A 15082-nucleotide genomic window follows, 5' to 3' on the forward strand; every position below is an offset into this window, starting at 1 on the left:
ATCCAGACTGACATCACTTATCTTTTAATTGAAATATTGATCCTGTAATAATTGATACTTTTAGGTGTAAATATATCCTAGGAGTACCTGGGTCGCTAGGTTGGTTAAGCATCCAACTCTTGATATGAGCTCAAGTCATGATCTCACAGTTTGTGAGTTTGAGCCCTGTATCAGGTTCTGCACTGACAGTGCAGAGCCTGCTTGGGATTCTCTCTCCCCCTCTCTGCCTCTCCTGTGCACGCGCTCTCTCAATCTCTCTCTTTGTCTCTCAAAATAAATAAATAAATAGATAGATAAAAATAAAAAATATATCCTACATTTTTTTGCTTTGTCTTATCTATTCTTTGTGCCTTGTTTTTGATTAAGCAAGTTTTTTTTTGTTATTCCCATCTTCCTCCCCTATCAACTTACACATTCTTTCAATATTCTTGTAGTGGTTACCATGGAGATTAAAATATGCATCCTTGCACTGTTAAGGTCTACTTTAAATTAGTGTTTTCATCATTTTCTGGATAATACAAAGACCTTTCAACACTAGCTCCAGTTACTGTCTTCTGTGCTGTTGTAATGAATATTAATTCTACATGCATTTAAAGCCCAAGACACCATTAGTATTGTTTTAAACAGCTGCATTCATTTAGATTCACCTACATATTCAATCTTTCCAGTATTCTTTATTTTTTTGCTATATCAATGTGTTTACATCCTGATCACTTCCTTTGCCTGAAAAACTCCCTTTATTATCACTTAATACTTGACTCCCGATAACGAAGACATTCATTATTTTGTATGACTTCCTCTGTATTTCACCTTTATTTTTGAAGGATGCTTTGCTTAGTATGAATTCTACACTTGTAGCAGTTTTCTTTCAGCATGTTAAAGATGATCATCTGTCTCCTGGCTTCCATCATACCAGTTGAAAAACCAATCAATCTGTTGTTGCTCCATTGAAGGTAATTTGTACTTTTCCTCCAGTTTCTTTTAAGATTTTCTCCTTGTCTTTTATCTGCTCAACTTATAACACCCTGCACTGGGCCATCCTCCCAACCACAGATCCCTTTCTCACTGCACTCAAATCCTGACATCCAATGCTGGTAAGCCCTCCTGCATGGAAAGCTCTCATCACACTTCTTGGGCTGTGATAACTGGCACCAGGCCACTCCCATGCAGGGAAGCCCTACTCACTCCAGCAAGACTCTAACTTTTCACATAGGGCTTTTTCCCATATCTCCCGCTGCTGTGTGGGTGTCCTTAGTCTGCTCAGACAGTCACACCACATACCTGGATACCCCTGCATGAGATGTTTTTTCCCTCTGAGTTCAGGATCTGTTGTCTCCCCACTGACTGAAACATATTTCTTGCCCCAGCTTCCTACACCCTTCACTGGGTAGTTCTATGCAGGTGTCCTCTTTACCCTTTCAGGCTTCATGCCTCACTGTAGGCCACCACAGTCCCTTCAACATACACATACTCCAGTACAGGTGTCTACTTTGCTCTGCCACACCAACAGTTTTGAAACTGAGTAGTTCTGGAAGAAAAGGGAAACAGATGAAGGAAAGAGGACGAAGAGAAAGAAGGAAGAGGATTTTGTAAGTTCCATTTTGCTAATAGATTTTAATGCTCTAGTAAAATTCTCTACCTTTTCCTTATTTTCTTGAACATATTAAACTTACTTGAAAGTCCGTGTCTGACAACTCCAGTAATCTGGATAATCATGTCTGATTTTTCTCTTGTTTTTCATTCATTTGGCCTTATTTTATACTATGTCTGTTAACTTGTTATGAATGATGGCCATTTTGTATGAAAGCTTGCTGAAGATGTTATCCTTCCTCCAGAGAGGATTTAAATTTCTGCTAGCTAGCAAATAAGGTAGGCAGATCACCTTAACCCAGGTGAGACTGTTCTACAGGTCTTCCTTGACTTACAGTGAGGTTATATCTTGATAAACCCATCATAAGTTAAAAATGTTTTCGGTAGAAAATGCATTTAATACGCCTAACCTAGTGAACATCTCTGCCTAGCCTAACCCTCCATGTGCTCAGAACACTGACATTAGCCTACAGTTGGGCAAAATCATCTAACACAAAGCCTGTTTTATAGTAAAGTGTTGAATATCTCATGTAATTTACTGAATACTGTACTGAAAGTGAAAGACAGAATGTTCGTATGGGTACAGAATGATTATGAGAGTATCGGTTGTTTACCCTTATCATGTGGCTGACTGGGAGCTGCAGCTGGCCACCCTTGCCCTGCATTGTGAGAGCGCATCTTACCACATATTGCTTAGCCCAGGAAAAGATCAAAATTCAAATTCTGAAGTACAGTTTCTACTGAATGGCTATTACTTTTGCATCATTATAAAGTCGAACCATAGTAAGTCAGGGACCATCTGTATTTCGTTTCTCTTATTCTTACAGTTAAGCCCTTCCTGGGTCTCAAATGAAAGTCTGTATTGTTACCAAGTTTTTTATGCCTTGGAAGGCCCTGGATTACTATTCTTGACTCTCAGTGCCATGAGGTTTCCTCTTAGTGATTTCTCCTTTCTACTTGGTTTTTTTGCATCTTACCCCTGTGTGTTTAGCTTAGGAATCAGCAATTCCTAGAAGGAAAATTGCATGCAGAATGTTGGCTTACTTTTCCATGGTTCCCTTCCTCCAGGTTCTCCGACTCTCAAGTACTGGCTGCTTGTTAGCCCTGTACTTGAATATTTGTGTACTTGTTTCCCTAGGATTGCTCTAGACTGCAGGCTGCTTGTTTGTTTGGGTTCTATGACCTGCACTGCAACCCTTCAGATGACTGAAGAGGAAAACATGGCAATCAATGCAGGACTCCCCTCTGTGCATTTCCCTTCTCACCAGGATGTTTGCTCCTTGAGTTCCAGTTACTGTGGTTGTTTTCCAGGGCATTGTATCTAGCTTTATTCTCAGCAGGAAAGATAGTGTAATACCAGCTGCTTCATGATAGCCCTAAGTGGAAGTCCTCCTGCCATCATTTTTGAGTTTTCTTTTCTTCTGTTAACTTGTTCTTCATGCTTTGTCTTTCACGATTGAAAATGTCTTTATTTTGCCCTAGCACTTGAATGGTACCTTAGGTAGGTAATAGAATTATTCATTTCTTAGCCTTTTCCTCTTACAACTCTGAGAAGACAGAGTCATTATATTGTAGCATGGGGTGTCACAGATGAGAAATCTGATTCATGTTACTGTTAATGGCTCCCCGCTACCCCTCTTACTAGAAAGATCACAGAATTTTTTTTGTTCATAGACCTTGGAAATTTCACTAAGATATGTTTATATATGTGTCTTCTTCAGTATGTCTGTTTGACAGTTCATGAGCTTTAACATCCTAAAGATTAAAATCTCTTTGATTAATGGAACTTTTCATATATTATTTCTTTGACTATTTATTGTATTCTATCTTCTCAATTTTTTCTTTTGAACTCTTATCAGATGGATTCTGAATCTTCTGTATCAGTCTCCCACCCCTCTTAACCCACCCTCATAATTTAAAAACTGTTATGATTTTGCTTGCCCTTCAGGGGAAATTCCTTCCATATCACTAATTTGTCTTTTAGCAGTGTTCATTCAAATACACAGTTCTTTTTTTTTTTTAATTTTTTTTTAACATTTTATTTATTTTTGAGACAGAGAGAGAGAGAGCATGAACAGGGGAGGGTCAGAGAAAGAGGGAGACACAGAATCTGAAACAGGCTCCAGGCTCTGAGCTGTCAGCACAGAGGCCGACGCGGGGCTCGAACCCACGGACTGTGAAATCATGACCCGAGCCGAAGTCGGACGCTCAACCGACTGAGCCACCCAGGCGCCCCAAATACACAGTTCTTCTATCAAATATTTTTAAAACATTATTTTGTCAATCATTTTCAATTTCTACGGTCTTTCTTGTTCTCCTGTTTTTTCTTTTCCAATGAAAGCCGTCATTGTCTTAAGGATGCATTATGCTCTCAGGTTTATGTAATGATACATTTGTGATCTTTTAAACTTTTTCTTTGGTTTTCTGAATTAACACTGCGGGAGAGTGGGAATGTGGATCCCGTTGATCTGCTTGTGAAACTTGGTAACTTTCATGCTACTGGTTTTCCCCAGTTGCCAAGTAATGCTTGTGTGCTCACATTTTAAAATGGAAGTCTAGATGTATCATTGCTGCCAGCTCACAGGGATTTCCTTAGACATTGTTAAGTGTTCCTGTTTGATATATCTGGACAGAGCTCACTTTTGCAGCTAATAGTTGAACACAGGGTTTTGCAAGTGGACTTCACCCAGCTATAATGAATGGACAAAGAAGTCCCATGAATAAGCGTCCCTTCAGGGTGTATAAGCTGAAAGCAAGCTGGGAAGCCAGGAACTTGCAAATGTAGACACAGGGAAGGTGCTACCTAAGACAGGGAATGCATGCATTCAGGGATTTTTTGCTTTTTTGCAGTTGCTTTTTGTTTTTCCTTCCCTGTGTCCAGTGGGGCAGCCTCAGGTTTCCCGAGGCAAGGCCCCTTCTCTCTCTGACTCTGAGGATAGTCTTTCACAGTGATTTCCCTCACATTACACACTGTGCTTGCCAACACCTATGCTGTACACGATGTATGTGGTAGCCACGCGTAGAGAGCCAGGGCAGTTGTTCAGATCTGGCCGTCCTTAGAGTGAGTACCTGACCCCATGGCCCACTCCCCCTCCAATGGCCAGCTCTCCCTAGCTTTGAGCTCAGAGTTTGCCTATTCTCCAATGGAAGGAGAATTCAAATCCTTCTTTAGTGGTCCCCTCTTTGTTCCGTATTCAGTTATAAGTTCTTACTTTTGTTTGTTTCTCCATCATACGGTCTCCTAAAAATGCCCTCGACGCCATAGCTCTGCCACTTCTACTCAGAATTTTCAAAGAGCAGCTTATTAAGTAAGTTTAATTTAATCCTTAAATACACTTATGAAAGAAACATATATGTCATTTAATCATTTTCACACAATTTATTTCCCTTTATGTAAGCATACAAGCATTCTTTACTGTTTCTGTATGTACTAGGATTTTGTTTTCCATTTTCAGTATAGGGTCTCTATCCTATGATAAAAATGAAATTATTTAAAGCCATGTAATTTTTTCATGTAATAATTAAACCTCCTATCTTGCAGTGTGACTTTTTTCTGCTCCTGTACTGTACTGAAATGATGGGGACTGGGCTGTGTTGCAAATACATCCTGTGTTCTGGTTACTAACAATAAATAAATAAATAAATAAATAAATAAATAAATAGGGGCACCAGGGTGGCTCAGTCAGTTAAGCATCTGACTTTGGCTCAGGTCATGATCTTGCGGTTCATGGGTTCGAGCCCTGCATTAGGCTCTCGGCTGTCAGCTCAGAGCCTGGAGCCTGCTTCTGATTCTGTGTCTTCCTCTCCCTCTCTGCCCCTCCCCTGCTCACGCTCTGTATCTCTCTGTCTCTCAAAAATAAATAAACACTAAAAAAATAATAATAAACATAGTGAAACTGTACTGGTTGTGTAAATAAATCGGACTTAGTTCTCCTCACTGAAGGCTAATACGAGTATATGTTGGGGGCCAGGATATACTTTTCATAAGTGGCTAATATCTAAATTGTATTCTGTACTGGGAACTTTATCTGTGTAGTACATGCTGCCTTTGCTGTGGCAGCCAGAGCACAGAGTCAGTGGGATCCAGGTCCATACCCTAGCTCTGGCACTTGCTAACTCCATGACTTGGGACAGCCCAGGGTCTGGCACAGAGAGGGCACCTTGGTAAATATTGGATGAGTGATGTATGAAGTTACTAAATGTATGAGGTGATTTAGTTTCCTTATCTGTAAAATAAGTATAACAACACAATTGCTTAGTGATTACAGATCATTTATATAACTCTTGGCATATAGTAAGCATTCAATTAATACTAGATGTAATAGTAATAAATTTTGTGCTAGAATCCTTTCATTAATATCAAGCAAGGCCCAAAAACAATATGAATGATCTCAGTTTATGAGGGTGGTGAGAAGAATATGCTTACATGATTCAGTCACTTTGGATAACATTTCTAGCACTGTTTCTTCCTCTCTTGCTAAAAGCGTCTATTAAAGTAGATTATGTGTTCAGCAGTTCAACAGCAAACTCAAAGGGTGAAGAACACAGTCTTAAGGAGCAATACAAACCAACTGGAGATCTTCTGGACACAATTACATCACAGTTCTAAGGAATAATAAAGCAAATGTGAGACACATACTGGAGAGAATAAGGAGTTGTGTTCATGTGAAGAAGGTTATGTAGAAGTGAGCTTGGAATTAGAAATGGGAGAAAAGACACTATTTGGCACGAGGACCATGGGGAGATTTCTCGGCTTCGGGTAGGGAAGGTTGGTGTGGTGTCCTGGGCTCAAGTGGATGCTGGGGATAGCGGGAGCTGGTGGTTGGGAGTTCCTCAGTGGGAACAGTGAAAGGTGAGGTGAGTTAGGCAAAATGGAACCAATCTGCAGATCACCTTGGTAATTGCACTAACTTTCCATTTTGCTGTTTCTCAGCCTCTTAGCACCTTGTTTGAACATAGAAACATTCCAAAGAGGATCAGAACCATTAGATAAACTACAGGTTGGCATTGCTTTCATTTTAAGGGGGTCTACCTTGATTTTTTTTTTTCTATTCAAAGACAACAGTTTAAACAATTTAAGCTTGGTTTTAGTAGATCACAGAGTATAAAGAAAGGTCTAATGGTTATGGACTTGATTATCTCTTTGGTAGCCAACAATTAAAGTGGACACCTTGAGGAAGACCAGTTTCATCTGACATAGTTTGACAATTGCAATTTAAAGTCTGTTCCTTCTCCTCTGAGATGCTGTGAGGCCCTCTGGCAGTTATCTCTTCTTTCCCCTAAAGTTATTCTCACTTTACCTTCTTTTCTGATTCTAAGGTAGCTGATGGATTGTGGAGTCAGGGTTTAAATATCTCTTTGTTCATTTGTGAAAAGAATTAAAGAACTATGCCAACACCATTTAATTCAAGGTTGTCCAGGATGGCACATAAGACACTATATTACAGAGAAATAACGACTCTACCTGCACTGAGGGTCAAGAGAAAGGATGTGTAACTTGCCTTCCCTTACTTCCTTCTATTTTTTTGTTGTTGTTCATATGAATGCCTTTTTTTCTTTCCAGTGAAAATTTTAGCTAGAACATTCTTTGTTTTTCTGCATTCATTTTTTTCTTTCTGTTACTGGAATGCCTGCATTGGTGTATCAGTTGATATATATGGCAAAAATACTAGGGCCAAAGGCAAGTTTACTGCCTTAATTCTATGCTAGAAATATTGTTCCCTACTTTATTTATTCTAATACGTCTACTTCATAGAAATTTCATTTTTAAAGTGTTACCTCTTAGATTTGTTATTGAACGTGATCCCAAGATATAATTCTCTAAAGAAAGGAATGGCAAATTATTTTAATGCCTTTTGTTGTTTTTGTTTCTAGCCTATTCTACTAAGCTCAACAAATTTCCTGTATTTAATATTAATGATGACTTGAATGATCTGTGTACCAGTGCCGTGAGCCCAAATACTACCAAAGCCACGCGGTATGCCCTGAATGTGTGGCGATATTGGTGCATGACCAACGGGCTCAAAGATCACACAGACATCACCAAGGTAAGAAACTCTTGAGTGTACTTCTTCTTTCAGCCAGCTTCACAGCTTCCGAGTGCCAGGCATTGTGTTAAGCATTGTGGGGAACACCAAACACTTGCTTTTTGCTTAAGGAAGCTTGGGAAGAACATGAAATCGAAAGAAAAAAATGCACAGTACAAAGCAGAATTTAGTAAGTGTTCTGTGAATTTACAGGTCAGAAATGCCAAAAAAAACAATTCAGGCGGATAAATTAATTTCAGTCTGATGAGACTAGTGAAGGAATTGATAGTTAAAGCTGTGTTTTGAAGGAGAGTTGGAATTTCACTAGAATTAGATGAAGCAGAGTCTTCTAGGCTGAGTGACATGAGAAAGAAAGAAAAAGATTTGGAGGATAGACTTCACGTATGGGGATAGTGGACTCTAAAACAAGATTTTGATAAACCTTTAAATGCCAAACTAAAATCTTATGAATATTGGGATGCCCTTGAAGTTTTGTTTTGTTTTTGTTTTAAGGAGTGAGTTTATCTGAAGGATTATTGCAGTGGCAACTGGGAAGAGACTGTCACAAGAGGGAAATGCTGTGACTGTAAGATATAAAGGGTTAGGCTAAAGGGAAATCACTGAAGTTTCCTTAACAGGGAATAACATAATGAAAGAGATATTTGGGAAAAATTAATTGGAAGTGATAAGCAAAAATTTATTTAGTATCCTTGGTCCTCAATTTCCCTAGTTGTAAAATGAGCTCTTAAAATTTACTCTTCCAACTTGAAACGTTTGAGATTTGTGAATGTGAAGGAAACATTTTTGGACATATAGAGACTGAACAGAAAGGCGTGTTTTGATTTGGATATACTGAGTCTAAATCAGACAGCTATCCAGATGGACATGTCCAATAAACAGTTGGGAATGTGGGAATTAAAACATGGGAGAAAAGGGGGCACCTGGCTGGCTCAGTCAGTAGAGTATATAACTCTTGATCTCGGGGTCATGAGTTCAATCTCCACATTGGGCCTAGAGCTTACTTAAAATATTAAATTAAAAAAAATACACACACACATACACACACACACACATGCACGCACACAAACAAACATGGGAGAGATGTTAAAGCTGGAAGTATAGATTTAAAGGTCTTGCACACAGAGGTCATAACTGAAGCCCAAGGCCGGTGACATCTCCAAGTTCAGATACTGTGTTTAGGGCACCAACAATAGATGAAATAAGAAATCCAGGTTTCTACTTCTTTATTTTTTAATGCTTATTTATTTATTTTGAGAGAGAGAAAGAGAGCAAGATTGTGTGTGCACAGGGGAGGGGCAGAGAGAATCCCAAGTGGGCTCTATGTTGTCAGTGCAGAGCCCAGCGTGAGGCTCCATCTCACAAACCATGAGATCATGACCTGAGCTGAGATGAATAGTCGGTCGATTAACTGCCTGAGCCACCCAGGCACCCCTCCATGTTTCTACTCCTGACAGCATGGTGCTATAGATACTGTGAGGGGCCTTTCTGCTCTACTTGCAAAAAGGAGAGGAAACATCCACAGTGTGCATGTGCACGTGCACACACTCGGACACACACACACACACACACACACACACACAAGACAGCTGGAACTGGAGCAGTGAGCAGTGAGCAGTAGCACATATGAAAGGCAGGGTTCTCCTGAGGGTTTAGATGTATAACATCATTAAGGAAGGGAAGAGACAGATAAATCACTGAAGAATCCTGGATTTAGGAGAGGACACTGAAAGGAGCCTTAAGAGGTTCTAGGCCCTACATTTGTCTCCTCACCGAGTCATATGCTAATAATCTTTGAAGTGAAACACCCAAAAGGTAGGGGTTTAGTTTTTTTGCAGATTAAAGTCAGCTAAATATGTGTTCATTAATAAAGGTTAGGGGGAGGAGGGGTGCCTAGGTGGCTCAGTCAGTTAAGCAACCAACTTCTTCTTAGGGCATGATCTCACGGTTCATGGGTTCGAGCTCCACAGTGGGCTCTATACTGACAGCAGAGAGCCTGCTTTAGATTTTCTGTCTCCCTCTCTTTTTGCCACTCCCTGTCTCACACTCCCTCTGTCAAAAATAAACAGTTAAAAAAAAAAAAAACAAAAACACCAGCCACTCAAGGAAATAGATCACTATGAATGAGGTTGCATAGACACAGCAAGCAATAGATTTAGACACCAAGGACTTTAGGCAGTAGATTATAGACTAATATATATGAAATATTTACAGAAATGATAAGAATTATAAAAATGAGCAAGCAACAACATACTAATCAAAATAATCCAGCAGATTTGAAAATAACAAAAAATTTCCACTTGTGGCCATAAGAGAAAAAGGGCCCAAAATTACCCTTCTGCTATAACAACCAGAAAACTGAGCACAATATGTGCAACAAAGTGTTTTCAACAGAACAGATAGCAACAAATCCTTTAGAGAAAGGTAACAAATGAGAGTACTGAGAAAGGTTTTGTATCAGATGTAGAGAATAGTTCGCTCTAGACCAAGCTCTGTTCTAATCCCACCCAACAAATCTTAAAAGCTAGACCCAGGTGCATGAAAAGGTGCTAGCATCACTAATCATCAGGGAAATGCAAATCAAAACCACAATGAGATACCACCTCATACCTGTCAGAATGGCTAATATCAAAAAGACAGGAAATAACAGGTGTTAGTGAGAATGTGGAAAGGGAACCCTTGTGCTTTATTGTTGGAATGTAAATTAGTGTAGCCACTATGGGAAACAGAATAGAGGTTCCTCAAGACATTAAAAATGGAATTACCGTATGGTCCATCAATTCCACTTCCGGGTATCTGAAGGAAACAAAAACAAAAAGATTTAGGCACCCTCATGTTCATTGCACCATTATTTACAATAGCCGAGACATGGAAGCAACCTAAGTGTCCATCAATGGATGAATGGATAAAAAAAAAATGTGGTGCATATATACACAATGGGATATTACTCAGCTATAAAAAAGAAGGAAATCCTGTCATTTGCAACAACATGAATGGACCCAGAGGGCATTATGCTAGGTGAAGTAAGTCAGACAGAGAAAGACAAATGCCTTAAGATCTCACTTATATGTGGAATCTAAAAGCAAAACAAAATAACAACAACAACAATAACAACAAAACACCCAAACTCATAGACAAATAGAAAAGAATGTGTTTGCTGGAGGTGGTGGGGAGGGGCATTGGGAAGGAGAGTAAAATGGGGAAGGTGGTCAAAAGGTTTAAACTTCCAGTTATAAAATAAATAAGTCGTGGGAATATGATGTACAGTTTGGTGACAATAGTTGATAACACTGTATTGTATATTTGAAAGTTGCTAAGAGAGTAGATCTTAAAAGTTCCCAGTACAATACAAAAAATTTAACTATGTGTGATGATGGATGTTAGCTAGACTATGGTAATCATTTTTCAGTATATACAAACATTGAATCATTGTGTTGTACATCTGAAACTAATATAGTGTTATTCGTCATTTATATCACAATTTTTTAAGTAAAAAAAAAAAAGGGCAAGACATAGAAGGATTGAATGATTTTTCAAGTAACTTAACTGTGTCCCAGAACAAAGCTTAAGAATATTTATAGGAACATAAATATATACAGAACCAAAGAAATAAAATTCACAATGTCTGTCAAAAATTATTGGACATGCAAAGAAGCAAGAACATACCCTTTAAAAGAATGAATCAATCAAAACCAACCCAGATCTAACAGATTTTAGAATTAGACAAGACATTAAACAGTTATCATAAAGAAGATAAGCAAAAAAAAAAAAAAAAAAAAAAAAAGATAAACAAATGGCCAATGAGCACATGAAAAAACACTCAACTTCATTAGACATCAAGGAAATGCAAATCAAAACCACATGAGATTCCATTTCACATCCAATAGAAAGACTATAATAATAACATTTGGTAAAAAGATAATAACAAGTGTTGGTGCAGATGTAGAGAAATTGGAAGCCTCTTACACTTCTGGTGGGAATATAAAATGGTATAGCTCCTTTGGAAACAATCTGGCATTTCCCCACAAGTTTTTGAACATAGAGTTACTCTTTCACCCAGCAATTCCACTCCTATGCATATACCCAGAAAATTAAAAACATATATATCTGTGAAAAATCTGAGTTCAAGCATACTTTTTGTAGCCTTATTCACAATAGCCAAAACGTAGGAGTAACCCAAATGGCATGAGCAGATGAATAGATAAAATGTGGCATATCCATACGATGGAATATTATTTGGCAATAAAGAGAAGTGAAGTACTGACAGATGCTTATAGCGTGAATGAACCTAGAAAATGTTATACTAACTGAAAAAAGTCAGAAACAAAAGGACAAGTATGTATTATTCCATTTATGTAAGATATCTAGAAGAAGCAAGGTCATAAAGATGGAAGGTATGATAGAGGTTACCCGGGGCTGGGGGAGGAGGAAGTGTGGAGTTATTGTCGAATGAGTACAGTTTGGAATGATGAAGAAGTTCTGGAAATGAATAGTGGTAGTGGTTGTGCAATGTTACAAATGTACTTAATGCCACTGCATTGTATAATTATATATGGTTAAGATGGTAAATGTTGTATGTATTTTACCATAATAAAAAATCAGTAAAATATAACCACTTCACCTTTATTCATAATTTTAAAATTCACTGTTCTCACATACCCCATCACAATTTCTTCATCCCTACTAAACTTTTCTAGGCTAGAGGGTCTTGTCTCTTAAACTTTGTGAAGTCACTATGAAGACAGTTGTCTCTTACTGGGAACCTTTACATTCCCATGCAGGAATCCCTGAAAAGAACCTAATTTCTCCACACTCTCTAAGGATTAGATAAGTTTTGCAACCCAGGTGAAGAAAATGTCCCATCTGTCTGGTAGAGTGTGCCTTACCGCCCCTGCGCTGGTATTTCTTAGTGTCCCCTGTGTTAGCTAGAGGAATAATGGGTGAGAAAGAAGATGTATTTCAGTCCTCTGTAATCTATTCACATGGGCCACTCAAAATAAACATTTTTAATAACTTAAGAAAGAGGCCAGTATCTTAAAGGATTAGCCAATATTTAATAAAAAGAAGGAATTGTGGCATCCAAAATCCATATTCTTTAGTCTCACCTTCTTGGTCTCAATGTGTGTGTATATATATGTATATATATGCTTATTTTAAGCAAATTTGCTTGTTTTAAGAGAGGGAGAGTGCACGCACATGCATGGGAGAGGGGGCAGAGAGACAGGCAGAAAGAATCCCAAGCAGCACAGAGCCCGACACGGTGATCAAACCCACAAATCGCAAGATCATGACCTGAGTTGGAATCAAGAGTCAGACACTCAGTCGATTGAGCCACCAAGGTACCCCAAGATATTTTTAATCTAGATGTGTCTTTAAAGATAGTTACAGTTGACAGCAGACAAGGTAGGTAACAGCTCTTGATCATGATTTGGTAGCTGGTGAGCCTCAAATTTAGTTGTTTGTTCAAGGGAGAAAGCAAGGAGTCAAATCAGACTTCAAAATATCATCTAAATAAGTGGGGTGTACCATCCAGTCTCACTCTGTTGCCTACTGTGTGAGCTTCACATAGTATTTTTCATACAAGTTATTTTCACAGGTGTGATCTGATCCTCCCTGACCCATCTCCCTCAAGGTTGCTATTTCAGTGACCTAGACTCACTCATTGGAAAATAGAGCATCTTGAAGTTCCACACTTATCTTTCTGAATAAATTAAAATTTGGTAACTGCAAGAATGAAGTAAATTTTTGTTGTCAGCAATGGTTACTTCAGGATTCATTTTATTTTCCTAGAAGAGTACTTGTAGTTCATAAACATTTCTCCACTTTTTTCATCCTCCTAGGTAAGATTATCCACAGAGGGATTTGAGACATTCCCCAAAAGTAACTCTTCATTGGCTTGTCTTATAACTCTTTCAAGTGTCAAAGATTACTGTGTAGTTTTGGAACTTGCCATGCAAGTCAGCCTTTTCTTACTCTGTTCTTTCTGGAGTCATCAACTCCATGACCATGCTCTTTCTTACTTCTCTTTGGTCATTTTGACATCAAAGAAACCAAGTTTATAATCCATGGTGAATTTTGACATGGTGATTCTATACAGAGTCATTAATGAAGAAAAATAGTTTCATGTGATGTCTTTATAACAAATTTAAAGACCTTGGTAACCTGGACAAATAACCACCAACCAAAATTCAGTCTGAGAAAACTAAGGAGGCAGCCAACGTGGGCCAGAATGAATGGTTTCTTACGTACATACAATATAAGTTGTATGACTCGACATTTCTCCAGGAATTGCTTTTGCTGTGGTTTTACTTTGTAATCTGTGGTATTCTATGTAAATCAAGAAAAACATTCTGCATCTTAAGTCAGTTTGGCTGTCCTGGCTGTGAGGTAAATTCATTGACTTAACTGTGTTTATCAGTTCATTGTGGATCACTGATGTATTGCAGGCGTTCTGCTGTGTGTTGAAGACCTGGTCATGTATAAGATGTCATTCTTGCCTTCAGGGAGCTCTCAGTCCATTTTGAGAAGCAGACATAAAAATAGATAAGAAGCTCTGCAATAGGGAGAAGGCCATAATAAAAAATTAAATTAAGTGTTGTGGGATCCTAGGTGAGAGAGTAACTTTGCTTAGGGAAGCTGGAAAAGCCTTTATGTAGACAGCAGAATTTGAGCTAGATCTGAAATAAGAGAGATTTTCCAAATAGAGAAGGTTAGAAGAAAAAGGCATTCTGGACATAGGAAGTAGAGTGCAAAGACTTAGAGGCGTAAGAGTACCTGATGGTTCCTGTGAATGGCACAGAGTTCAGTGAGGCTGGAAAATCATATACAGAGAAAACAGCAGATTAGGCTAGAGAAATAGTATGTGTACCAGTTAATGATAGCTGCATAACAAACCACTCAAAAGCTTAGTGGCTTAAAGCAACATACATTTTATTTGCTCATGATTCTATGGGTTGTTCTTAGCTGGGTAGTTCTTCTACTGGTCACTTGGAGTATCTAACATGTGGGTGCAGGGTATTAGATGGGAGACAGCTTGTCTCTGCTTCACATGTTACATGGTCTAACTGGGCTTCCTCACTTGGTAACATTATGTACTAAGCTGATGAAAGCACAACCTGTTGGAACCTATAAGACCAAAGCAGATGAAAGCAGCATCTCTTGAGGCCTAAGTTTGGAATTCACACACAGTTAACTTTTGCCATGTTCTTTAGTCAAGAGAAGTCATGGCCAGCCCAGATTCCAAGGATGGGAAGAATAGGTTCCACCTCTTGATGGGAGGAGCAGCATTGCAGAGAGGGGTGGGAACAGGGAGGGGAGCAGTTGTGGCTGTCTTTGCAACCAGTGTACCAGAGGGTGAAAGCAAATTATGTAAAGACTTGCTTACAAGGTGAACAGTTTGAAATTTAGTCTAAGGGCAACAGGAAGCTATCAGAGGTTGGTTGGTTTCT

General features: G+C 38.7%; 1 protein-coding gene across 4 annotated transcripts in view; it reads left to right on the plus strand.

Annotated features, from left to right (window-relative positions):
• KIAA1958 (KIAA1958 ortholog) overlaps window positions 1–15082 on the plus strand; it is a 158831-nt gene that overhangs the window by 129457 nt on the left and 14292 nt on the right. For all 4 annotated transcript variants that reach the window (XM_053908187.1, XM_053908186.1, XM_053908184.1 and 1 more), the window contains one exon: window positions 7465–7637. In XM_053908187.1, the coding sequence (XP_053764162.1) occupies window positions 7465–7637 (173 nt within the window). The remainder of the gene's footprint in view (window positions 1–7464; window positions 7638–15082) is intronic.

Source organism: Panthera pardus, unplaced genomic scaffold, assembly GCF_024362965.1.
Source record: "Panthera pardus isolate Hobbes unplaced genomic scaffold, ASM2436296v1 HiC_scaffold_20, whole genome shotgun sequence".
Classification (NCBI taxonomy): Eukaryota; Metazoa; Chordata; class Mammalia; order Carnivora; family Felidae; genus Panthera; species Panthera pardus.